Source organism: Pan paniscus, chromosome 3 (genome assembly GCF_029289425.2).
Source record: "Pan paniscus chromosome 3, NHGRI_mPanPan1-v2.0_pri, whole genome shotgun sequence".
In the NCBI taxonomy this organism is placed as follows: domain Eukaryota; kingdom Metazoa; phylum Chordata; class Mammalia; order Primates; family Hominidae; genus Pan; species Pan paniscus.
Genome location: NC_073252.2, coordinates 103,894,052 through 103,921,423, shown reverse-complemented (window position 1 = coordinate 103,921,423; position 27,372 = coordinate 103,894,052). Strand labels below are relative to the sequence as shown.

Below are 27,372 nucleotides of genomic sequence, written 5' to 3'. Positions count from 1 at the left end.
TCATGTACCCCTCACCACTCTGTACCTGGCTCACCCTTGGCAGGTGTGGGATCTGTGCTGGTAGTGCAAGCCAAGAGCAGCCTGCCAGGCTGAGTGAGTGGAATGAGCCCAGTGGGCCCAAGCAAAACTCAGGCAAACGCTCCACCAACCACAGAGGATCCAGCTGGCAAAGCGACACCCCAAGGATCCTGTGACATTGCTACGATTATTAGCAACAGTTCACATTTATTGAATACTTATTCTTGCCACTTCTAAAGGCTTTACACATATCATTAAATTTTCACAAAAACCTTGAGGTAGTTATTATCATAACCCTCATTTTGTAGACAAGAAAACTAAGGCAAAAAGAGTTTAAGTAATTTGCCTTATAAAATGATAAGGAGCTAGTATTTTCCCCCAGGCACTACACTTCCAGGTCCTAAACACTTTACTATACTTGACTGCCTCTCATAGACATTATGTACGGTTACAGTTTTAAATTTATTCGGAAATACAGAGAGAAGTGCTAAAGCCAATAGACTTCTAGTTGCCTGTCTCCTGGATAGCCTTGCTTCTAAATTTCAGTAAAAACTGGATCCAGGGGAAAAATCAGGGACAAACATAGAGGAGTTCTTTTCTTCCTTATACAATTTACAAACAATATTTGGCATTGTGGAAAGAAGAAATGAGCCAAAAATTAAGTCATTGCAACTTTAAATCAAACAAGTTTTGTGTCCTGGCTTATACCCATGTTGGTGTCTTACGTAGAACACTGAATTTCTCACCTTTTTGGAAAATTGAACTTTGAGGTGTTCTGAATGAAACCATAACAGCAAGGGCATGTGACGAAGGAAGCCCGTGTTTTGATACAGTGCTCAATCACCATGTCTGTTGCCACTCCACAAGCATGCAATGCTACCTACAAAATAAAACCAGGCCTTAGCACTAAGTTCCCTCTTAACTCACAGTGCAATTTTTATGCCTTTTAAATAGTTCTCATTTGGCCATACCAAAGGACTACTTAGCTACACATATCAATTAATTATGAAAACTAAGCAAGTTTGAAAGGTTACAAATGGAATATTGCAAATAAAGCATAAGATTCATTCAACGGAAAATTTGATGCAATTTTAGTGTGGAAAAATTAACACAAGTGTTTATCTAAACTATAGCATCGTTCCAGGAACACTAGATTTGAAACAAGAATTTTGAGTCTATTACTCTGGTGGCCTATATAACCCTGAGCCACTTAAAATTTAGCTTCTTTGGGCCTTAATCTCTTCAACTATAAATGATGGTTAACAATACTGACATATCACAATGCTGTTGCAAAAATTAAATAAAAATGTATTTGAAAACACTTCCTCAAATGCCATATTAACATAATCTAATCAGGGCTGTATTAAAACTAACTGAATCATATCATGTAGTACCTTTTAAGATGTTTTCACATAATAACAATCCTTAACATTGAATGACGAGTTACAGGAACTATTTTCAATGAGTTTATTTTAAAAGGATTGAATGAAATTATGAATTAGAATACTGAGTGGGGCTTCAATAACTCATAAAAATAACTCAAAACGATTTTTAAGTATTTTTAAAACACATATCCTTATCTATACTTACTATATCTATACTTACTATAATCTTACTACAAATGAGATAATTATGAAAATTCTTAGGCCAAATAAAGCCTAAATAGGACTCTCAGTGAAAATCAGATGTGGGGCTTCTAAAAGATGAATAACCTGTACTGGATTTTGACAAAAAACACCAAAAAAACCCCTCATATCTCCATTTCATTCTGAACAAACATAAATTGTAATGAATTATAATCTTCCCTCACCAACTTCAGGGTAGGGAGGGGCTCTCAGGGTAAAGAGGAGATTTTCTGTAAATTTTAGAAACTGTTTTTGTTTTGTTTTGTTTTGTTTTGTTTTGAGACAGAGTTTTGCTCTTGTTGCCCAGGCTGGAGTGCAATGGCACGACCTCGGCTCACTGCAACCTCCGCCTCCCGGGTTCAAGCAATTCTTCTGCCTCAGCCTCCCGAGTAGCTGGGATTACAGCATGTGCCACCACACCTGGCTACTTTTGTATTTTTAGTAGAGATGGGGTTTCACCATGTTGGTCAGGCTGGTCTCGAACTCCCGACCGCAGGTGATCCGCCCACCTCGGCCTCCCAAAGTGCTGGGATTACAGGCATGAGCCACCGCGCCCAGGAAAGTAAAATATTATAAACCAGATGCCCCCTTTGAACTGGAAAGCTAAAAACAATACAAACAATACTCTGTCAGGAAGAGGAAAGCAAGATCTCTGTTCTTAATCCTCCTCCTGAATTCCTCCTCCTCCTTCTAGACTTACATGAGCCATATAGAAGTCAACAATCTCCATGTTGCTGTCATCCCACCTTTCTTGTTTCACTCTGAAAACAGCCTAGGAAGGCTGGTATCCAGTAAAGGCAACAACAACTACAGGGAATGGGAAAGTAAATAACCTTGATTTCTCATCTGCTTCTTTTAGTCAGCTTTTCAGAGTAAAAAACAGGCTAATCCTTATTTTCATGACTAGTTGCAGAAAATTTCATAGTAAAAATTATAGACACATCTTTCCCTGGAGGGAAAGCAAACTGACATTTACTGAGTGTTTACGTGCTGGCACTATGCTGTGCTGGGTGATGGCACTCAGAACTATGCTCACAACATCCCTGAAAGACTTTATTATCTCCAATTTGGATATGAGGAAATGAAGTCTTGGGAAATTAAGAACTTGCCCACAACAAAACAGCTACTGAGGGGCAGGATGCTGACCTCAAAGCCTGACCCCATGTATCAGGCGGCTTCTCTACAAAACTCTCTTCAGGCTCTGAGCAAAAAAGAGTTTAGAAAATTTACTTATATAAGTCTCTCTTTACTTAGGTTCACATTCCTTACACTACATGCAAAAAAGTGAGTTTATTTCCTTCATTTAAACAAAATAAGTAACTTGAATAACTATTTATACAATAGTTTATAGATAATGTAATAATTGTCTACTAATAATAGGTTTTCGGTCGAAAAGGTTTTACTGCATCACATACTCCTAGTTTTCACTGTTATCAAATGAAACTCAGAAATAACAGGCAAATAATGAAGAGAGATATAGACCAAAAAAACCACTGGATATGGAAATTTATCATACAATAAAGGTGGTATTTCAAACCAGGGAGAAAAGATGGACTTTTTAATAAGTAATGTTTGGTTAACCAGACAGCCATATAAAAAAATAAAAATTAGATCTTTTCCTCTCATCACACATAGGAAATAAATTTTGAATGCATTAGAGATTTAAAATGCAATAAATATGAGTAAATTCCTGCACAACCAAGGGGAATGGGAAGTAATTCCTAACTAAGCTAAAAATCTACGTGCAATAAGGGGTAAGGTTAATAAATCTGACAAAATAAAATTTATTTTTATTTATTTATTTATTTTTGAGATGCAGTTTCACTCTTGTCACCCAGGCTGGAGTGCAACGGTGTGATCTCGACTCCCTGCAACCTCTGCCTCCAGGGTTCAAGCAATTCTCCTGCCTCAGCCTCCCAAGTAGCTGGGATTACAGCTGCCCACCACCACACCCAGCTAATTTTTGTATTTTCAGTAGAGACTGGCAGAAAACCAAACCATAAGTAAAAAGACAAATGACAAAGTAGGGAAAGGATTGACAACTTACAGCACAAACAAAAGGCTTATATTCTTAATATATAACAAACTTCTAAAAAGAAAGAAAAAGCCCAATAAAGTGAGAGTAAAATGAGCAAGAGATGTGAACACACAAACAAAAACAAGCAAAGAGTTCTTAAACAAAAATTGGTCAATATTGCTCCAAGTAAGAGAAATAATTGTTAATTTTTTTTAAAACAAAGAGCCAAGATTTAATCTCAATGTGTCTGACTCCAAACCAAACTTCTTTTTTTAGTTCTCTATGCTCTATTTACTCTTTTCTTTAGATATGGAAGTAAACAGAGAGTCACTGACTGGACTTCTAGACCCAGCCCCCACATTAACTTGCTAGGTCACTCTTCCTTTCTTGTAGCCTCAAATTCTCTACTTGTAAAAGGAGAAGGTTGAACTGAATGATCTCTAAACTTGCCCCAGCCCAATCATTCTCTCCGGTGTTGCTTCTCGAAGAAGGATTCTTAACTCTAGATACCTTAGACAGAGAAGCAGGCTAGTCCCACCTGTGTACTCTTGTTTCCCCTCTTTTAAAACTTTCATACAACAATATTATAGGTAATCAGCTTTAAAATTCAAATAATGCTAAAAGGTATGCAATTATATTAAAAGTCCCTTTTTTGTACACACTGCCACACCACTGAAAGAAAATCTGTGTACCAAAGTCAATGCTGTTCAATTCATTGGTTTACTTCCTGAAAATCTGTTTTTCTATATGATGAATGTATATTGATATCTCTTGATTTGTAAATATTAGACATTATTTATTATCTTTCTACTAGGAGAGAAGAGCTTTTGGCTTTTTTTTGCACATTTATACACTATCTTCCCTTTTTCCATCTTTTCTCATGGTTTTGTATATACTGTTCACTGCCGAGGGAAGTGTGCTGGATATCAGGGTTTCTGCTTGTTTTTTTAACATCCAAGTTGTTCCCTACCCAAAAGCTCTGTAAAATGCTCTACAATATAAATTTCCACTGTTTGAAAACTTTCAAATAATTGGTCAGCTCCATTTTTTCTTTCCTAGAGACATCTTTCCTGGGCTTTCTGACGTTTTACTAAAATATGGACTCAATGCTTTCTAGGCCTGTCGCTCAGCTCTTGCCCTAAGACTTCCCTCTCCCATGATACTAAAAATTTTTCTCTTGTATTGGATACCACTTAATCCTTTTTCTTATTTACTTTATATTTTAATGAAGCACATTATCTAGTAGCTTGCTGAAAAGGGGTATGTACAATGTACATTTTATTGAGACCTTGACTGTCGAATTTTTCTTTATTTTACTTTTTTTTACTAGACTGATGGATTAGCTAGGTATAGAATTTTAGATTAGAAGTTTTCTGTTAGAATTTTCGAGATATTGTTTCACTGTCACTGAGCCTTCCACACTACTATTAAGAAGTGTGATAGCATTTTGATTCTAAATTATGGTATATCACTATTTTTTTTTCCCTCTGTGGAAACAGTTGGGAAAATCTGTTCACCCTTGGTGTTCTGAAATTTCACAATGTGCCTTGGCTTAGGCCATTTTGTAAGTTAACTTTATCAAAAGAAATGCATTCTTAATTATTAACACATTTTCCTGGATTTTCTTTGATGTTTTCCTCCCCATGATTTACCAGTTTTCTTTTTCTGGTCCTGCTATTACTGAGGTATTTGATTCCTGGACTAAATCTCTAATTTAAAAAATTTGCTTCTTTCCAGTTTCATTTCTTCTTCTTCTTTTTTTTTTTTTTTAAGTTCTATTTTTTTCAAGTGGTATCCTGTACTTCTTTAAAAAATACTTTATCTCTTAATTTTTAATTTGTTTTCAATTTTGGCTAACATATTTTTATTTTTCAAGACATCCTTTCTTGTTCTCTGATCATTCCCTCTTTTTCTTTTTTATTATATCCTTGTTTCACTAATGTATTATCTTCTCTAGTCTCTCCCTGACTAAGACCCTTTATTATGTTTGTTGCTTTGGTCTTGATATGGTTTGACTATGTCCCTACCCAAATCTCATCTTGAATTGTAGCTCCCATATTTCCCATGTGTCATGGAAGGGACCCAGTGGGAGGTAACTGTATGATGGGGGTGGGTCTTTCCCATGCTGTTCTCATGATAGTGAATAAGTCTCATGAAATGTGATCATTTTATAAAGGGGAGTTTCCCCACACACGCTCTTGCCTGCCGCCATGTAAGATGTGACTTTGCTCCTCATTCGCCTTCCTCCATGATTGTGAGGCCTCCCTAGCCATGTGGAACTGTGAATCAATTAAACCTCTTTTCTTTATAAATTACCCAGTCTTGGGTATGTCTTTATTAGCAGTGTGAGAACAGACTAATACAGGTCTCTATCTTCCACTTTGGAAGTTTTCCATGTTTGGTATTCCTTTAGCTGTTCATATTAAAGAGTAAACCACTAAAAAGTTGATTGGAAATTCTGAATGAAAGAGTAAGGCTTTGAAAACTGGTGGGCTTCACTAGTGATTGGGTGATCAAAAAGCCTGGACAGGTGCCTTTCTTTTTTTTTTTTTAAATTATAGCTGTAGTATCTGTAGTTCTTTTCTCTGGGGACAGTTCTGCTTCTACAGAGGGGAATCTTTTAATCCTCATGATTGTGGAAATGATCCTGGTTTCTGTGGTTCTGGAATTAGAAGGCAGATGAGTAGGGAAGAGATCTATCCTTCAGTATGCAGATTCTCATTTAGTTCTTATTCTTGGTATGGCACATCACCATTGCCCTTCTCTATGCCTGATATCTCTATACTTGGTGCCTCTCTGGTTCAGTTTCTTCTATAGAATAAACTTCCTGTCTCTCTTAGGAGTTGGGGAGAGGTAGTTTCTTGTTTACACAAGATGAGAGCAGGAATCTTGTCTCTAAATAATATTTTTAATTAAACACGATTTCAGTCCCTCCCTATTCATGTCCTCTGAGGTTTCTGATGTTCTGAATTCCTAAACTTTTCTGGGATTCTGTGGGAGCAAAGTGGTTTGTGTCCTGATAGCCTTCTTGCCACTCTGCCTGGCATGCATTTAAATTTTATCTTCCTTCTCCTCTACTCAATAACTTATCATTTTTCTTCAATCTGCTTTTCACCTTCACACTTCATATTGTGATTCAAGTTATAGAATGTTGAATATAGCTTCATCATAGAGTTTGATTTTTCTGATTCTTGTTCTTGTTATTTGGGGATCTGAACTTTTTTGGGGAGAAGCGGGGTTGAAATACCTCTATCTGCTATTTTCATCTCAGAAGTCCCCTATTTTGCCTTAATGATTTTTAAAAAGCGTGCCTGCAGAATATATAATTTCTCAAGGTCCTTATCTTTTAAAACAAGGATTATATAATTACTCATCAAAAATGTTTCTGAATTACAGTCTATAATTACACATGCTTCTTTTAATTGTACACTAACATACATACATAAATAGAAATGAGCTTATAATTAAGCAGTCAGCACTTATGAGTGATAAACAATAATTAAAAATTATGTTGTGGGCAAAATAGCGAAAAGCAAATACCAATAACTAGAAAATAAAACTGTTTTGAGATTTTCATATACATGTTGATGAACAGAAAGGATTCACCAATACTGTTAGAAATCAGTACCTTATCATCTGGTTGAAATGACTGTTTGTTATTGTTGAAATTTTCCAACTAAACATGTTGGTGGCAGGCTGTTTAGCCTTGATACAGTTTTTGTTTTTAAATGCAAAATGAGCATTTTTCCATAGTCATGACCCTTTATGTAATACTATTTGCAAATAAATATTTGTAATATTGTTTGAGAGCATGGGTATTAATACACATATTATAAAATTTAATAATTTAAAAAGACTTAGTTGTTTCTAAGTCTTTTAAAATTCTTTCATTAAAATCTTGTTTATACTATTAATTTTTATATCTAAAGAAAAATAGTAAATGAAAAAAATAAAGCATTTACTAAGCAAAGATAAATGCTAACTAAGCCCTTATTGAAATGTCACAAAACCATGAATTTATGCAGTTTTAATGCATTTCCAATATCTGGTTATTCTGCTTTCCTCTCTAGCCACAATATTTTTTAAATTTTTTTGTGTGTATACTGGAACACATTTAACACAGGAGTTAGAACCTCTGATGCATTTAGTCTAATTTACCTAGTGACAATACCTCAATTACTCTCCTTGGCAAATTATTCTCTTCAGAGTGAATCTACTTTTAATTTAACCTTCTAAGCAATTTTTATCCATTTTCTATACACCTTGACAAGGGTAATTATGAAAGGAAAAAAGTCATTATAGATGTATTACGAAATGTAGAGAAAAATTTCACTTCCAAAGAGATATATACATTTTTAGTTGGCGTTAGTAAATTATACACTTGGAAGTTACAAGAATATGCTAGAGTGATTTAGCATCTATAAGTCATGAAGGGCCAAGAGACGGATGGAACAGACATAGGCTGGAAATTCCATGCTTTGTGAGGTAAATAAATGGGTAGCAGTCCACATTTACTTGCTACCATTCTGTCTGGTGTACTCGTAATATCTGGACTGGTTTAATGGCTTGTTTCATGGGAGAAGCGCTAAACTTTACCTCAACATTTATGTAAAATTAAAGCTGCACAGGTATTTTTTAATTTGAAGTTTCTAGATTACATGTCTACATCTTCCTGAATTTCCTTATTAACAGCCAGGCTTATAAAAAGAGAAGTAAACTGTAGATCGTGTCTGCAAAGGAAACGAATAGCATACTTTTTAGGTTGGAAAAAAATTACAATAAACCCCCAAATTTGCAGTAGTCAATATTTAAGAAATAAATTTCACTGGGTAAAAATCAGAAATACTATAAAAGGTCTGAATTACTTAAGTTGATAAAAGTTCTACCTAGACAACCACATGTTTATATGAACATATGTAATTAGAAAGGATGTCAGTAAGAACCTTCCTGGAAAGTGGTTTGGCAAATGCATCAAAATTCTTAAAGGATGCACAAAATATCCATCATAGTAATAACTGCATTATAACAATGAGAAAAAAAAGTGTGATTAAAAAGTAGGTAAAAGATTTTTAACAGTATTCAGTCAATGCAGGATCTATGTAGTATGGTCTTAACAATGTTCACATATGTGTAAAATATGCATTTATATGCGTGCATAAATATAAAAAACTAAAGATTTTTGATAGTATTTATCACTTGATAGTAGGCATATAGGTTATTTCTTCTTTATATTACTATGTATTTTTCTGTATTACTATCAAAATGTATATTCCTATCAAAATCAGAAAAAAAATTATTTAAAGCAAATATAAGAAATAGCAGCAACACTAACATGTTCATAAAACTCAAAGTCTACAAAAAATAATAAAACCCTGGGGTTTAATGATCAGGCAGAATTACATATCTTAGGGATTTTTCATAATATCAAATAATAACAATTTGATCCAAAGGTTTAGAAACATGATCAATATACTTTCTCTCTTGGAACCTGAAAATACATGTAAATATAAAATCTTAGCTAAAAAAAATCACAAGGCAATGCTTGTATTTAGAGATTACTAACAAGTTATTTTTCTTTTCTTCTTTTTTCTTTTCCTTCATTGTCTTCTAAAAATGCAGAATAAACCAAGGCAAGTCATGTTCGTCAGAATCAATTATTCAATTATTAACCAGTTTTCAGCACTTGCTACTGGGGATTCTGTAGTGAAGAAAATAAAGTTCTGGTCTGATAGAGGAGCCAATGTTATCTCTATTATGTAATGATGAAGTGCTATGAATAAAATAATATTCATTAATATGCTATATTTCATAGATAATATAAGTATACAAAATTATAAATTTGTTTGGCAAAGAACACAAAATTATCTTTTTTATTTACTCTAAGGCATGTAATTTTTCTTATTTAGCTAATTAAAGAAATTGAAATTACTTGATTACTTACTCCAATATTAAACATCCCAGTAAAATATTCCATATTTGCTTGAATGAACCAAATGTTGCTTAAACCCAGTTCATCACTTCTCTTCTTAGCACGAATTAATGATAATTCCTTGTTTTCTATTAATGTAACCTAGATTTTACCCAGAAAACAATAGTATATTTAGTAACATAATTCAGACATTAGGCAAAGCATTATTACTATATTTCATAGCTTTAATAATGTAGAACGTATTGAGCCTCTATTCTGTGGCAGGAAGTATGTCACATAATCTGGTACAGAAAGGAAAAATGAAAGGTCTTTGAACTATAGTGATATAGCTTTGAAGCATAGTGATATAAGTGAAACAAGCAATAATAATACAGCGTGGGCCAGGCGTGGTGGCTCACGCCTGTAATCCCAACACTTTGGGAGGCCGAGGCAAGCGGATCACTTGAGGTCAGGAACTCGAGATTAGCCTGGCCAATATGGTGGAACCCCGTCTCTACTAAAAATACAAAAATTAGCTGGGCATAGTAGTGTGCATCTGTAGTCCCAGTTATTCGAGAGGCAGAGGCAGGAGAATCCCTTGAACCCGGGAAGCAGAGGTTACAGTGAGCTGAGATCGCACCACTGTACTCCAGCCTGGGCATTGAAGGGAGAATCTGTCTCAAACAAACAAACAAACAAACAAACAAACCAATCAACCAACCAAGCAAACAAAAAAACCAAAAACAAAACATCAAAAATAATAATAATACAGTGTGATAAGCGTTAAATGAAAGACAAACAATGTCAATGGGAGCATTCAAACTTGATGACTATTTTCATGGGGAAGTAACATATTAACTGAGGCCTAAAAAATGAATACAAATCAGTTTGGGGGGAATGGAAGAGTATTTTAGGGAGAGAAACACATGAAGGCCCAAGATGAGAAAGAATATGGCATGTTTGAAGAACTGAGAAAATTGGTACGCAATTTCCAGGGCACAATGTGTGTCATGGTGATAGTGGCGATGGGGGGACAGGGTGTGAAGGGTGAAAATGAGGCTGGAGAGGTAAACTGAAACCAGATCATGCAATTATGATAAAAGAAGTTTTAGTAGTCTGTAATGTATGGTATGGATTGGTGGGAACAAGGCCAGAGGGCAGAGAAACCAGTTAGGAGACTCCGGTGATAATCTAGGCAGAGAAGATGGTTTGAATGGAGAAAAATGAAAAGAATTAAGTCACTTTCATCACTATCATTCCTAGTTCTTATTTTGTTCTTATGCTTGTCTGTAAGAAAAAATCCGTTTGAAAAACCTGTTAGACTATACTTGGTGTGAAAGGCTTTCCTGACTTTATTCTAGACAAGATTACTCATTTTTGGTTTCAACCTTTCTAAGCTTCCAGAAATATTAATAAGGGAAGAAAAAATATTACATCCCTGACTCTGCTTCTCAGAATTTTACTCTGTGAGCTCTCTTCCTCCTACTCAATCACAAAATTATTGCTTTACTTAATAATAAAACAAACAACTGCCCCTTCTCCCAGGATTCCTTATTTATTTTCCTGTTTATTCTCTAAGAAAAGAAAAATAAAAAATGCTATTCCCTGTCCCCTCGTCATCATTCTGTTACATGTTATTCTGGCCAGTCTATTAGTTCTTCCACATTTTTTTTTTCTTCCGCAAGTATTCACTATAACTAGTTCACACCTTCCAGAGAGCTCACAAGCAAAGACTCTGTTGCAGTTGAGTTTGTATTAAAAACAAAACAAAAACAAACAGAATTTTACGCTAAGAAGTGGTCACAGTGAGGAACTGATTTAACATGGCAGAAGACTAAAATCAGCACAAAATTCTAACAAATTGTGGCAATGATTGAATACATTATGATATATTTACTTGAAAATATATTTGGTAGTCTCTGAAATATGATGATACGTAAAACTATTAGCAATAGGGAAAAACATTTATGATACGACATTGAGTGAAAGCAAGGGATAAATTGTGTTTGCATTTTTAAAATTTGCAACCATTAGCATCCCTATGGACAATGACTTAATGAGAACAAGAAAAGCAAAGCATTTGATGGATCAGTATGGTAGGTTTTGGGTTTTTTTTTTTTTTTGCTTTAAAAAATTTTGCTATTGTTATAATTTTGATGCAATGGATCAAAATCAAGATACCAAAAGAACATGCTCAGCAAGTTTCAGAGGTCAATATTTCCATTTAAAATTATATTGAAAATTAAACTAGTTGAATCGTAACTATTTTATTTAGCAATAAAATAGCTACTTCTTTGAAAAATTACTTAAACCTATAAACCTCTTTCAAAAATTGGTAACTGTTTTATGATCTTACTTTACTTTTCTTTCCTTAAGATTCTAAGTCTTGGAAGTTTATTTCAAAGAAAAGACAATGCCTGTGCCACATATTTGACTTGGGTGAGTGATTAGAAACTCCAAGAGCGGGATAAACCAAATTTGGCTAGCTGAACTGTATAATTTTAAAATATTTCCTTTTATCTCTTATTCTGGCTTTACCTGACATGATGGCAGCATGTGAGCAAGGACAATTCCAACATGGCCCTGAAAAAGTCAGTAAGACAAACAAGTTAGTTTTGGTCCCCACAGCTTTTCCTCATTCTGAAACCACAATCTTGCCAAATAAAAACATGACCTTGAATGTAATATAGAAAAGTCTCATAATCTTAGAAAGACTAAAAAGGATGAAAGGAGAGATAAAATACCCCACCGCTGCAGAAATCCACAATTCTGTCACCAGGTTTGGCCTGATTTGTTACCACATAGACAAGGTTGTTCAACTGTTGCTGCTTCCTCAAAGCTCGATCACTGGACATTTTACCTGAGAAAGACAAGAAATGAAGAACACAAAACATTATATATTTTGAGGGAACAAGAAGACATGCTTAAAATAGACTACCAGCATAGAGGAGGAGGAGGGGGAGGAGCACACACACACATACATACATATAAAATAATAAATGATAAATTCCATGTAACAGACTATGAGGACTAGAGGACTAGAACCCGAGATGAACTTTATTTTTGCTTGTTTTACTTTTATGTCTATTCAACATTTCCTTCAATAGCCATTGAAAGGAAATCTATGGGGAAAAATATGTCTTTTAAAGCATGGAAACAATAACTGAAACACTAAGTTTAGGGTCATAAACCAAGTGTCCAATTAATGTTGGCAGAATGGAAAAAATAACAGTAATTGTCTTCTCCCTTTATCTTTTTTCAGAGACATATTGTAAAGAGTACCTAATTTCAACACATTGCTTAATCTCCTTATAGAGAGATCCATAATAAGTAAAAACATTTTTATTGCTTAATTGGCACATCCTTGAACTCTTGATTCTTCTGTGTAGGACACTGGGAAACCTTGAAACACAGGTGTTACATTGTCTGAAATATATCAATGGTTACTGTATTTAGGGAGAAACTGGATTTTCTGTTTTCTGCTTTGAAGCTTCCTTTCCTCGTGAGTCAGACAGAAATATAATGCAATTAGAAATTCAAGATAGGGCATTTCCAAGTATGAAATGCCTGGGGCCCCACAACATAAAAACATCTTAACTTTCCTTTCAAAACTGCTAGTCAAATCCATGAAAATATCTTCAGAAGAATGAATGAAATTATTTGTTTTTACATATTTCAAGTGCATTCTTTATAAGAGCAAAATTAAGAAAATGTAAGACACCAGATTTCCATGATATAGATAAAAGGGAAAATCCCAATAATCTTTTTGGTTTGATAAAAAATTAAACATACTAAGGTTTCCTTGCTCCTTTTTCCCAGAAAAATGGCATGACATTTTTCTTTTCTTCTCTTTTCTGTTTTCCTTCTCTCTTATGTTACTAAGTTAAAAGGCATAGGAAAATATTATTTTAGGAAAGATTTTTAAATGTAAATAAAAAACTATATAAAAAAATTTATAGCATCATAATTCAGCAATAACATTTTATGTATATGTATGGTTACTTTTAGTTATATTCATAAATTTTATGTGTTCTAGCTAGGTATAAAATATAAAATGTTATATTGCAAAATATGAAATATTATAAATATCTTTCCATGTCAATGCGTTGCTTCCTATCTATATATTTTAATGGCTGCATAGTATTCCATTGACTATATATACACTATAATTGAAGTACCCAATTTCCTATTGTAATGATGTGAGCATCATACACAGCTGATTCTTTTGTCACATCCTTAATTATTTAGCATGGATGAATGTAAATTTCAAATATGAAGAATATTTAAGTCAATACTCTGATGACTTCATTCGTGAAGACAGATTCATGTAGCTTTTAAAAGAACTATCTTCATTTTTCTCTAATAATATAAGTGTACAATATTTAAACACAGAAGAAGTAAAAGCTGTAATCCCACCCTTCATGGGTAACCACTCCTAAGAGATTTTTGTCATGACAACTTTCAAGCATGTAGCAAAACTGAAAGAATCAGAGTGAATGCCTTTATACCCTCCACCTAGATTCTACCATTAACAACTTACTATACTTGATTTATCATACTTCTATCCATCCTTCTATTCATCTAAATATGCCTTATATTTTTATGGCAATGCAGTTTTAATTTGCAGTAGAAAGAATAAGAACAAGAAGAGGGGAGGAAAGGAGGTGTCAGAAGGCAAAAAGAAGAGTACTTTGAGGCTCTTCGGAGATGTAGAGTAAAAAATACTGCTATTAAATGGAGCCACCATGAAGTAAGGAATGAGCACGAGCATTTCTGTCTTTGCTCTGTTTGTAGATTTCTTAACAGTTCCTAGTCAAAGAATTTTCATAAAAGAAAGTTAAAAGGAATGTTTTTGTTAAGAATAAGGAGATAGGAAAAAAATTATTAAATGGAATATCTAATATCAAGTTCTATACCACATTTTTATTAGAAATTTAGAATTACCTAACTTCCTTAGGTCTGTTGCAAAAGCAAATGCTGATAGAGATCGTTTTTCTTGCTAATACTGCATCTTTGCCTATAAAAAAATACATGTAGAAATGAAGGCTGAAAGCAAAGAGGTACTTTTCAGGGTTGTGTTTTAAGTTGAGAGACCATACGCTGCACATAATATTCACAGAGACTGAGCTAAAAATACAGCAGCATGGTGCTCAGATGCTTTATGGAAAAGCTGCCTCTAATAAAGCATTCTCTTTCCCCATTCTAGTTTTATAAATATTACGAAGCTCCAGGAAATATGAGCAGGATCTCAAATATATTCAACAAGGTAAAGAAGTGGCATTTTGGGATACAGTATTAATTTAAAAATCAAATCCTACTATTTTTATTCAGTATCCTTGTGCCTGAGACATTATTTACAAGCATAAAATTACAATCTATTTTTAGCTTGACTAAAAATGATGGATCTCTAGTGTCACGGAAAAAGAAATCTAAGTGTAGAATGTTTTAATACAAATGATGTCATTTGTTCTGCAACGCAATTCTTCTGCAAATGAGTTTTTTCTTTGTCTAATTCCAGTTAGGAGGTACTTGATTAGACACTTCAGTGTGGTTTGCATTGCCAGAAAAGAAAGTACAGAGGTAAAGGAGCCAATTTTTAAGCAAGGGGGAAGCCATGTTAAAACACCAGCATTTTTGGTTCATCCAAAGCATCAAATAATGAAAAAAAAAATCACTGGAAAATGTGTACATGTACCACCAGCACACATGTTCAGTGTAGTAATTTATGTCCCAAATCAGGCAGCTCTTAATTTTTTGTTTCTTAGCTTAAAATAACAAGTATCTTACAAGTTATAACTTACTTATAAAAGAGTGCATGGATACTCATTAGATGTCTTTACTAAATATTCTTTTGCTGTTTTGTTTTCAAAACATTTGTTTGAGATATAGCACACCAACAGTATTCTGTGTGTGTGTTTTTTTAAATATGGAGACAAAGAAGGCTAAAACTATGTTTAGAGCTTAAAAACACACTGAAAAGGTAAAAAAATCAAGAGCAAAAGCAAATTTTTTCAACAGAGATCAATGTTGTATACACCACTCTTTTAAAGAAGGTATAAGACAATTGAATAGACAAGGTGGCACTAATAGAACCTTGAACAGGTGAGAGGGATGGCGACAACCACAAATGTTAATGTTTTCAAAAGAGGTCTGATTAACAGCATTAAGAAAGACAAGCTGATGAATGGTCATTTATCATGCTTTATAGGGCAATCAACAGCAAAGCCGAGGTTCTATCCCCACAGTTGCTATGGTTTTCATGCTTGGAACAATAAGTAAGATACCTACTTATATGCCCAATACTCATCTATATGCAGAGGACGCATCTCAACAGAAATGAATAAGAAGACATAGTTTCTGTTCTTAAGAAGTTAACAGGGTATTTAAGAAGAAGGTGTGTGTTAATTATGTGCAAAAGTGTGTGCATTGAAGATAAAATAGAAATGTCTTGAGACATTAGAATGGCCTTTACAGAGACTTGGGCATTTAAGGCGGATCAGAAACTTACCAGATAGAATGGGGATGGGGAAGGCATACCAAGAACAATATGACATATTTAGGAGAAAACTACAATTAACTCACTTGCACCTAAAAATGAGAGATCAATGGGGGAAGTAGTAGAACATCAGAGTGACGTGAAAATACAGGCAGACAGTGCCAGATAGGAAATGACATTGCTTGTTGTTTGCCTCTCTGTGTCTTACTGAAAACATGGCCTTGCTTTCATATTTAATGTACTTAGAGCTGCTTAGGGACAAGTTCAATCTGAATAGACAGCACTGTTAATTTTACATTATTACCAACTAAGGTGTTCTTTTATAATGTTAGTCTGCATCATTTTTATTCTGGATATAGTATATCTTCAAATTAGATAGGATTATCCATAAAATTATCTGGAGCACTGAACCCCAATTGATGCTCTCTGCCATTAAGTGATTTAATTAAAAAATAAAATGGAATCAATTGAACTCATTAAACCATTTTGAACCCCGGTGTTCTAGATCAAGAAATCTTTTGAACCCCTATTAAATTCTCCTCATTCTCCTTCTCAGGCTCCTCTTCCCTTGTTATACCCCTGATGCACTATGCTCACCACATTCTGTCTCGTTGTTCCATAGCTAATCACTGAGCATGCTTTTCCTCAGTATATTACTAAAGTCCCTTCCAAATGTACCCATTAAAGTATCTCTCCTTTGCTTAAATACCTTTACAGGCTCCTCTCTGCCTTAAGAAAAAAATATTGATGTCTTGGCAAGAAAGCAAGGCCTTTAAATGATCTGGGCTCTGATTAATTTGCTAACCTCATCTGCTACTTTTGATATTTGCCCATTGTTCCAGCCTCTCTACACAAGTGACATTCCTTTGAATTTATCACACCTTATGAGTTAGTCCCTTTATATAATTTGTTCCCTTTGCTTAAAACCTATCTCCTTGCTTTAAAACTTTAGGAACCCCATCACCTTTCCTTATTCCAGGATGAATTTAAAACATCTCCTACTTTTGTCAATAACAATTTTTTTCAAGACAAAAGAGAAAAAAGTTACTTTTTCAAGCTCTTTGTTACTACCCAAAATAACAAATCTTTTATACTATAAAGTCTATTATTGTTAACCAGTGAAACGATTTATTATAAAATGAAACCTAAGTATAATTCATTAAAATAACTCCCCAAAAAAACGTTAGCTGAAATTGCTTCTGTCTCCCTGAAATCGATATGAATATTTTTTCCTGGAACTGCATAAACTTGGGTCCAATTAAATGAAAAGATTACCAGGAGACTGATAAGCACATAAAAGGTTCTCAATAAAAGTTTAATGAATGAGTTTTCTCTGCAAATATGACAAACTGCATTTCAAGGCATTATGCTAATTTTTGCAGGTACTAAGTGTGAAAATACGTTAGATATCGATGCTATGCATGCATTTGTCAAAACAGTAAAAGAAGTCAACTATAAAACAGTATTTTAAGTAGGGATAGAAAAGTTTCTGAAAACTTTTGTGAGAGAATAACAAAACAGCCATTTAAAGCTGTGTAAGTAGACTTCAAAAGCTAGAATGGAAGAACAGAATTCCTAAAGAAACTCCTGAGAAAATACATGAAATTAGTCAGCAACATAAAGTTTACACTGTAGGTTAGGGCAACTTTGTTTAAATTTTGGCGATAACTTGTTGAAAACACTAAAAATCTAGAATAGTTATTTTAACTTTACATTTTTAAAGCCAATTGGAGGCTACTATCACTAATCCTCTTAGCTGCACTGACCTCAATGTGACAATTTTCTTGTAACAGTGGATACAAATAATCTGATACTCTCCCCCATTCATAAACCCCACAGTTCAGTCTATGAAATCATCAACAGCTTAACAGTGTGATGGCATTTTTACTCTTATAATTTTGTTATATATACTATTAGAGTATTCAATAATTAAATAATTAACTAAAAAGACAGCAGAATTCATTGGAATTCATAATGTTAAAAAAGGCTAATTTATACTTCCAAATTGAGGAATAATGACCTCATAAGTATCTTTCTCAATCATTCATTCAACACATCAAACAACTAACTTGGCCTATATAGAACTGTTCTCTAAACTGTTAGAGACGTAAAGATATATAACTCTTAGTTTCTATCCTTAATGAGCATATAGTTTGTTTAATTAGTACAAAACATTACATTTGTGCTTAGAAAATGTATTTTATTAATCACATTGTACAATGTTCTTAAAAGAAATTTTAACAGCCACAACTTACAAAAATCCATATATGTTTCATTAAAGTTCCTAAAATGATGGATACTTTCTGCTTATATGATGCTTTACAATATATTAAGCACTTGCATATTTGATACACCATCTAACCTCAAAACTCTGTCACGTTGTTAGAGTAGATGACATTTTTCTTATTTTACAAATGAGGACACTGATCACTAAATAGGTTGCTCAAACTTTGCACTTGTTCAAAGACATGCAACTGGTAAGTGGTGAAGCTGGGACTCTAAAGTAGGATTTCTAATATCAGGTTCAGTCTTCTTTTCAATATGATCTGTTATGTCTGTCTTAAACAGATGCTTTCAATTAATTGTGATGTCAGAATTTCAATGCTGGTGTCTTTTTCATGTGCGTGCGTTCAAGGAAATGAGGTGCTTTCTAGCAGGGAAATGAGTGATTCCCTAGTAATTATATCTTAGGGAAAAATTTAATTATTCAGAGTCAATCATAAAATGTATTTTACTTCAGTTTTTCCTCTAAATAAAATTTTCAAGAGCAGGCTTATCAATGAAAAGGATCAATTTAAGTTTCGAATGTCAGGATTTTAGAATATATTGCTAAGGCATTAGAGTTCTCCTAAGTCACTCTGTTTAATGAACTGACCTTTGGGTCTCACCCTTTCCAGAAAGAGACCATTTCCCCACCTTGGGACTGTAGCAACCTTTTTGATTTTATTGAAAAGTGACATGGAGAGGTTGAGCAATCCATTTGTTGCAAAATCGGATTATCCAGAAGGAAAGAAATGAAAATAGATTGGGAAGATCTTTCATGTTATAGTACTGCAGATGCTGACTAAAAATATCATGCACCTTTCACCCTTCCATATCTAATTCTAAAGCATTTTTTTAAAAGTCAATAACTAAAAACTGTTTAGGCAAGATGTTGGGTTGAGGGACAAAAGTTGAAGAAAGTATAATCACATCTCTTACCAGGTCAAAGCTTCTGCTTTGTTTATAGAAGAGCTTACATACAGTGAATAATGGAAATTGTAAAACCTTCTTATTCCTGCTATTTTTTTCTCTAAGATGAAAAAAAAATTTTAATTTCCGAATACCAGAATCCACAGTTAATTGAACACATATATTTTCATTTCATCCAAATACCATTTACACTACACAAAGTAAACATTACTCTGCTCTGGCATTTTGGGTTTTTGTTGTTGTTATTTTAAGTCCATAATATTGTCTAAGTTGCCCACAAGACCAAACTGAAATGTTTTTAGAACAAAAAAGCTAACTGTAGAAAATAGTTAGGTATTTACTTCTTTTCCCTCTTTTTCAGAGGCTTAAGTTAACCACAGTAAGGTGTCTTAATAGTTTTGTTAACTTTTAGAGGCCATTCAAGTAATCCTCAGTTGGCTTCCAATTGATGTTTCACAGTAATTAGGTTAAATGCCACTGTAGTAGTCTGAAATGATGCCAACTTTCCCAGAGTCAAGTGATTTTTTAAAAAATACTTCTTCTCTGCACATGGTGTTCTAATTTCCACTATGATCTGACCTTATAGGTTTTCTTCTTTGATTTTTTTGTCATATATTTTATTTTGTTTAAAAAATGAAATGCTGAATATCTAAAGTGACACGGCCCTAAATTCCTGGCAATATTAATACTATATTAAAATATGGTATTCCCATCTAGAGGTGGCATCTATGTCTGTTATTAAATCTCAGCTTCATGACTGTTTGATCTATCTAATACAGAAACAACATGGTGCTCTTTTCTGGCAGCTTCCAATTTTTGTCTTTTGAGATGGTTGCTCTTGGAAAACAGAAATACGCTTCAAGATGTCAAGCCTCCTCTGCTGATGCCGTATGGAGAACAGACAAGCTTTCCCATCAAGCCCTAACCAAACTGCACAACTGTGAATAAAATCAATAATTGTTATGAAAAGGCACTAAGCTTTGCAGAGGTTATTTATGTGGCAATGGAGCATAAGACAGATACCATAATATTGGCTTTGTAAGAATTAGCATCATTGAATAGCATCTATTAGGGCACCTACCTATACATGAGATAGTGCTCAATACTATGGCAATAACCAAAATAGAGAATGGTTATTAAACTTAAAAGTTAACACTCAAAGGCAGGGCTATTCATACAAGTTACATAGGGTCTGTATAAACCACGAAGGCAGTTTTGCATTCTAGTTCTACCATTCCTTTTCCCTTTCTAAGGATCCTAACTTTATGGGCCTAACTGTAAAGAATGTTAGGATCTCAGCAGCAAGGGATGGTGGAAAGAAAAAGACTCTGGGAATGAACCCAGCTACAGGCATGGATAGGGGTGGGAACAGTGATCCAAATTAGTATTCAAAAAGGACTCAATCTGGGAAAGTATTGATATCCGCATAGGTCTAATTTGATGGGTGGTACCTAGCAGTGGTAGTATTTTTTTTTTAATTTATTTTTATTTTTATTTATTTATTTTTTTTGAGACAGAGTCTCTGTCAACCAGACTGGGGTGTAATGGCATGATCTCAGCTCACTGCAACCTCTGCCTCCAGGGTTCAAGCAATTCTCCTGCCTCAGCCTCCGAGTAGCTGGGATTACAGGTGCATGCCATCACGCCCGGCTAATTTTTGTATTTTTAGTAGAGATGAGGTTTTGCCATGTTGGCCAGGCTGGTCTCGAACTCCTGACCTCAGGTGATCCAACAGCCTCGGCCTCCCAAAGTGCTGGGATTACAGGTGTGAGCCACCACGCCTGGCCAGCAGTAGTGTTTAGCAGTGCTCCAGCCAGCAGGGTTTAGGAAAAGGGAAAGATACAAAGGGCTAGGCAGAGAAAGCTTGCACTACAGGAGACATGTGGGTGACCATATCTTATCCTAAGTAACAATGGATGTCAGATCTAAAATAGCAAGACTATACTCAAACTATACCAGTTGGGAGGTCTGAGTCTACTGAAATAGGTATACTGGTTTAGGGCCTAGGTAGGGCAGGGGAAGGCATTTTTTCCGAAACTGAAATTTTGAATCTCCCTCTTTTTCTCTGGTTCTTTCATTACAACCTCAACCGACTAGTTCATTAATTTAGCAAATTTTTTTAAAGCACTTATTATATGCCTGGCCCTGATCAAGGTGCTGGAAACAATGGAGAACAAGGGTGATGTTTACATTCCAGTGATGGGAGTTTTATAATAAAAAATTAAGTGATGATATGGAGAAAATTAAAATAGAATAATATGGTTGAAATTGACTAGGTGAATATTTTATATTAGGTAATCTTGAAGCTATCATTGAGCAGGTAACTGAATTGAAATTTGAATAAAAAGAAGAAGCCAGCCATGGGAAACAAGAGAAAAAGCACTCCATATAAATGGAACTGCTGATGCAAAAGTCTTTAGGTAGAAAAGAGCTAGGGATGTTTGAGGGAGATCATTACAATTGTGTATACTTAGACTCATCATGAATGTTGGTTGAGTGTCTGAAATGCTTGGGACCAGAAGTATTTTGGGTTTCAGAAATTTTTTTTCTGGATTTTGGAAAATTTGCAAGCACATAATGAGATATCTTGGGGATGGGTCTCAAGTGTAAACACATAATTTATTTATGTTACACATATACCTTATACAAATAGCCTGAAGGTAATTTTATGCAACATTTTAAATAATTTTGTGCTCAAAACAAAGTTTGTAATAAGTACTTATGTGTGGAATTTTCCACTTGTTGCATCATGTCAGCACTCAAAAAGTTTCAGGTTTTGGAGCATTTTAGATTTTGGATTTTTGGATTAGTGATGCTCAACCTGTATATATGAAGTCCACTGAATGGATATTCTTATTTGCTGGTATTAGCACTACTGAATGATTACGATGTGCTAAGCATATTTTATTTATTATATCAATCCTTTTTCGTAACAGCTCAATGAGGTTGGGTACTGTTATTGCATTATCAGATGAAAAATGTAAACAAAAATAATGAAGTAACTTGCTTTGGTCACATAGTTACTCCATGATGGAGCCAGGATTTGAATCCTGCTGGTCTCAATTCAAGGTGTGTGCTCTCACCTACCACCCCAGAAAACATAAATCCTTTATTAGTAAAATATTTTGAATAGGACCCAAATATACATAGTACTAACAATTTTTCTGTTAAATAGTAGTAAAGCTTACTGTCTTTTTAAGAAAAATAAATAAATATAACTTTTTTCTACTTTAGAATGCACTATGTTGCCTCCCCTCTGTATTTATTTCATATGTTTTTCTGACACCAGAGAAATTTTCATCATTATTAAACATTATCCTTTTGATAATATATTTATTTCAATCTAAAATCAGCATGAGAGATATGCTAAAGTATATTTTTCAAGGAAATGTCATGTGGTGGGAGTGCTGGAGTTAAAACATATATATATAAATGGCTTGGATTTAGTAAAAAATATATATATATATTCAAGACTTACCTTAATGGTTATTGTATACCCAGAGTAGGTGTTTCTTTTGGCCACAACCTAATTCAGTAAATACAAATTCTCCTATGTCTTCACTGTTTAGACTTTTAAATGCAAAAGTAATGGACAATAGCTGATTTAAAACATAGTATACAGCCAGGTATGGTGGCTCACATCAGTAATGCTGGCACTTTGGAGGCAGAGGTGGGAAGACTGCTTGAGGCCAGGAGTTTGAGACCAGCCTGGTCAACACAGTGAGACCCTGTCTCTACATGAAAATAAAAATAAAAATAAAAATAAAAAACTATAGTGTGTAAGCATGCACAAGCACACATACGCAAAACCAACCGACCAAATAACCAAAGTAATCACAGCACTCCTGATGTTTACTTGCTAAAGGTATACTTTCTAGATTTTGATAACATTTTTAAAAATTTTCAGAAACTCAGAACCAAAGATTCTGGATTTGAAGTAAATTTACCACAGAAAAACTCAGGTGGGATGCATAACATTTATCAGAAAGATGTCTATTATCTCTCTCTTGTCCTCTTATGGTTTGAAACATCATACTGATACCCAAAACTATACATAGTTCAGTTCACACTGCTCTCTAGAACTGTAGATCAGATTTTCCAATTGCATTCTTAATATATGCCTGTGCCATCCAGAGACTTCAAGCCAAACATGTCCAAAAACTGAACTCTTTTACCATGAAACTTGTTTTCTTCCTGATATTCTATTTGTTAATAATATCATCCTCCAACCAAAGCCACATCTTCAGTTCACAATTATTTATCACTTGTAATAGTCTTCTAATTAAACACTCAGCTCTAAAGTCTCACCTTTTCATGCCCATTCCTTCTAAAATGCAAATGTGTTCATGCTATTTCCCTTCTTAAAAGTCTTCATTGGTTCCCCTACTGCTGATAGGACAGATTTTTTTTTTCTTTCTTTTATTATTATACTTTAAGTTTTAGGGTACATGTGCACATTGTGCAGGTTAGTTACATATGTATACATGTGCCACGCTGGTGCGCTGCACCCACTAACTCGTCATCTAGCATTAGGTATATCTCCCAATGCTATCCCTCCCCCCCCCCCACCCCACAACAGTCCCGAGTGTGATCTTCCCCTTCCTAGATTTTTAACATTGAGACTTCATCATCTGGTTGAGCTCACTTCCTGCCACTCCTTTACTCCCATAATCTCATCATTCTCTGGTCAGATGAAACTACCAGTTATTCTTCAAACACACCATGTTGTATCATCTTTCTGAGGTTTTAAACATGCAGTTTACTTTGTCATGAATACTAATATTTCAGAAATTTCACACTTGTGGAACAGTAGTCTCTCAAGATACTAAGAGGAAAGAGATATAAAAAGATATTTAGAGAGAAAAATAGTGAGTTCTACCATCAGGTAGCTTTAGAAAATTAATACCTTTTCTGTTTTTTTGGAGAATCACAATGCCCACCAGCATAGTAAAAGTGCTAAGGAGTCTTGCAGTACATAAACTGTTTAATCCAGAATAACATAGTATTTCCCCAGATTACTTGACAACTGAATGTTTTTACTATCTAATTATCTTTAGGGACTATTTTAGGAATCTACTTCAGGAAATATTGCTTTATCTACCTCTTTGCCTAAAAATGCCTACTTGCTGTTTAAAATCCAGTTCCAATGAATGCAGTGAGTCAACAAAGACACAGATCAGATTCTTTAGATTATAGACCCTTCCACCTCAGGACAACTGTATTTCCCAGGGACCTCCAGAAATTACTTAAAATGCAAAATTCAGTTATATGCTACTTGGGCTCCTGTCACTGAGAAGGTAATATTAACATAAAGGAATAAAAGGCACCAAAATAATTTTTATTCCTTGAAATTGAGAGCTACAAAAATGATGTTTAAAAGTTCAAATATATTAGTTATTATAATATTTCTTCTTGAAAATTAACATAGGAAAACAACATGACATATACAATGTAAACTTTAAAAATATCCTGAGAACATAAAGTCATAAGTAGTGTTCACCATTAAAATCAATCATTTAATTTTATAATGAAATAGCTAATTGTGTATGAGAACTCTTGAAGATAATGCTTAAAATTTAACATTTCTGGATACCCAATAAAAAAACAGAATATAAACACCTCATTATCTTCTCTGAAATCCATCCCCTGATGTTAGAGACACAGACATGGTAGCATGAGGGCATTTATAAGTAACATTCGTGTATCCGCATACCCACAGAACAACCATGATAATTTCCTCACTCGTTCAAACAAACCAAGAACTGCTAAAATCAGACTTGAGGTCTTATATATTTCTTCCTATTATTTAAATCCCACATATATATGATACACAGAGAAACCAAATAAATAGAAGAAAAAAAATAGCAGGGCGATGTTGGTGAGTTAAAATTTTGCATTAGTTTAATCTTATAAACATGTGGCTAGTTTTACTTTTAATTCAATACAGAGAAGTTAGAACTTTCTCCCTTCATTAGCCAATATAAGACAGGTAGACTTCCTAGAGAATTATGTGGGGCAGTAAAATAAATACTTTGTATTGATGGCCTTTAAAATTCATAAATGAATGATTTAATAAAAGACTTTGTGCTATTACTTATAATAAAAAAAAACTAGGTTAGCATCTAAGAAATTTGTTACCTTTTAAGGAATCATATCCAAATACTGAGAAAAACATACTGGGATTAGTAGTAGCAGCAGCAACACTATAAATAACCCATTAATTTATACAACCTAGAAAAACACAATTTCTCACTGCAGTATACTTTGAGACAATGTAAACAATGTCTTAGGAGGAAAAAAGACCAGATATAAAATTAAGACTTACATTGAAAGTGGAAAAAAAAAAAACAACCTGTCTTTACTTGTCATCATTAATAGAATACTAAGAAGAATTTCAACAGTTAATTTAACAAATATTTATTAGGTGTTTAAGATGTGCTAGGCACTGTTTTAAGGGTTGGGTATATCGCAGTCCTTGCTGCCATGGAGTACACATTCCAGTGGGGGTAGATAGGTGATACACACAAAACAAATAAATATACTATATTAGGGGTTAAAAAGAAAAATTAGAAAGGGGAGAAAGAGCAAGGAAGAGTAAACGTATTACAGATAGGCTGACCTGAAAGGGCCTCTCTAATAAGGTGACATTGAGATCTGAATAAAGTGAGAGAGTAAGGTGTATGGATTATCTAGGGGAAGAGTTTTCCAAACAAAGAGAATAACAAGTATACAGTAGTCTCCCCTTATCCTTGGGGACGCATTCTAAGATCTTCAGTGAATGACTGAAACCTTAGATAGTATTGAACCCGATTGCCATCAATCAGACCACATTTCTGCTCATGTCTTCTACCCATGAATTTAAGGACTTTTCCATCTTAACCAAACACTTAAAAGACACTGAAATGGCCATAATTTTTGCAGCTTGAGGTATGGCAGCAAACCTAGAATGGATTCTTTTCCCTTCTTCATAATTTCATGGATAGATGTGTTCTTACCACAGATCTTAGCAATCTCAGCATATGAGTTTTTTCTGTCCTTATTAAGTCAATAACTTTTACTTTTTCACTTAATGCTTGCACTTTATAGCTTCTCTTCGGCATATCCAAACTGTCAGCATCATTACTTTTGTGCTTTGGAGCCATTATTAAGTAAAATTTGGACTCAAGCACTGCAATATTGCAGCTGTCGATCTGATCATCAAGATAGCTACTAAGTGACCATCAGGCTAGTAGTGTACACAGTGTGGATTTGCTGGGCAAAGGAATGATTCATGTCCCAGGCAGAACGCAGTGGGATTGTGCCAGATTTCATCATGCTACTTGGAATGATGTGCAATTTAAAAGTTATAAATTGTTTATTTCTGGAATTTTTCATTTAATATTTTTGGGCCACAGTTGACTGCGGGTAACTAAACCACAGAAAGCGAAACTGCAAATAAGGGAGGACTGCTGCAGTTAGTGAATTCCAGACCGCAGAAGAGAAGATCAAAGAAGTAGCCAGGGGCTACAGTATGCAAAGCTTTTTAATCTATGTGGAAACTTTGGATTTTATTTTGAATTAGATGGATTTAGGGACATTATTTGACTTAAATAGGAAGTCTAACTAGGTCACTACTGAAATAGTCAAGGCTAGACATGACAGTTGCTTAGATTAAGATACAGCAGTGAAGGTAGTGAGAAGTGATTTGACTTGAAACATATTTTAAAAACAGAGCTGACAGAATTTGCTGATGGACTGATGTAGAGAGTAAAATAAAGAGACAGGGATAACTCTAGAGTTCTGAGCCTGAGCAATTAGAAAGAATCAAACTGCCATATATTGTTTTGCAGTGGAGGTATAAGGACTAAGCCCTGAGTTTTGCAATGTTTAGAGATTTGGAAGCTGATAAGGAGACTGATAAGGGGTTATTCTACTGGTTTCTCAGAGGCAAACCAAGGGGTATTTCAAGAGAAAAATGATCAACTTTGTCAAATGCAGCTGATACACCAAATAAGATAAGGACTGAGACTAGTCTATTTTATTTAGTAAACAGAAGTCATTAGTAACCTTGACAACAGCAGTTTTGTTAGAATCATGGGACAGAGGTCTGATTATCATAGGATCAAGAGAGAAGAAG

The 27,372-nt window shown here is 34.3% G+C and overlaps 1 protein-coding gene across 10 annotated transcripts in view; it reads right to left on the bottom strand.

The window, feature by feature from the left end:
* Nucleotides 1–27,372, bottom strand: part of GSTCD (glutathione S-transferase C-terminal domain containing) — a 149,498-nt gene that overhangs the window by 14,100 nt on the left and 108,026 nt on the right. For all 10 annotated transcript variants that reach the window (XM_055111689.2, XM_055111681.2, XM_055111683.2 and 7 more), the window contains 4 exons: nucleotides 12,313–12,428; nucleotides 12,107–12,151; nucleotides 9,602–9,730; nucleotides 765–898 (listed from right to left, as the gene is read on the bottom strand). In XM_055111689.2, coding sequence (XP_054967664.1) covers nucleotides 765–898; nucleotides 9,602–9,730; nucleotides 12,107–12,151; nucleotides 12,313–12,428 — 424 coding nt within the window. The remainder of the gene's footprint in view (nucleotides 1–764; nucleotides 899–9,601; nucleotides 9,731–12,106; nucleotides 12,152–12,312; nucleotides 12,429–27,372) is intronic.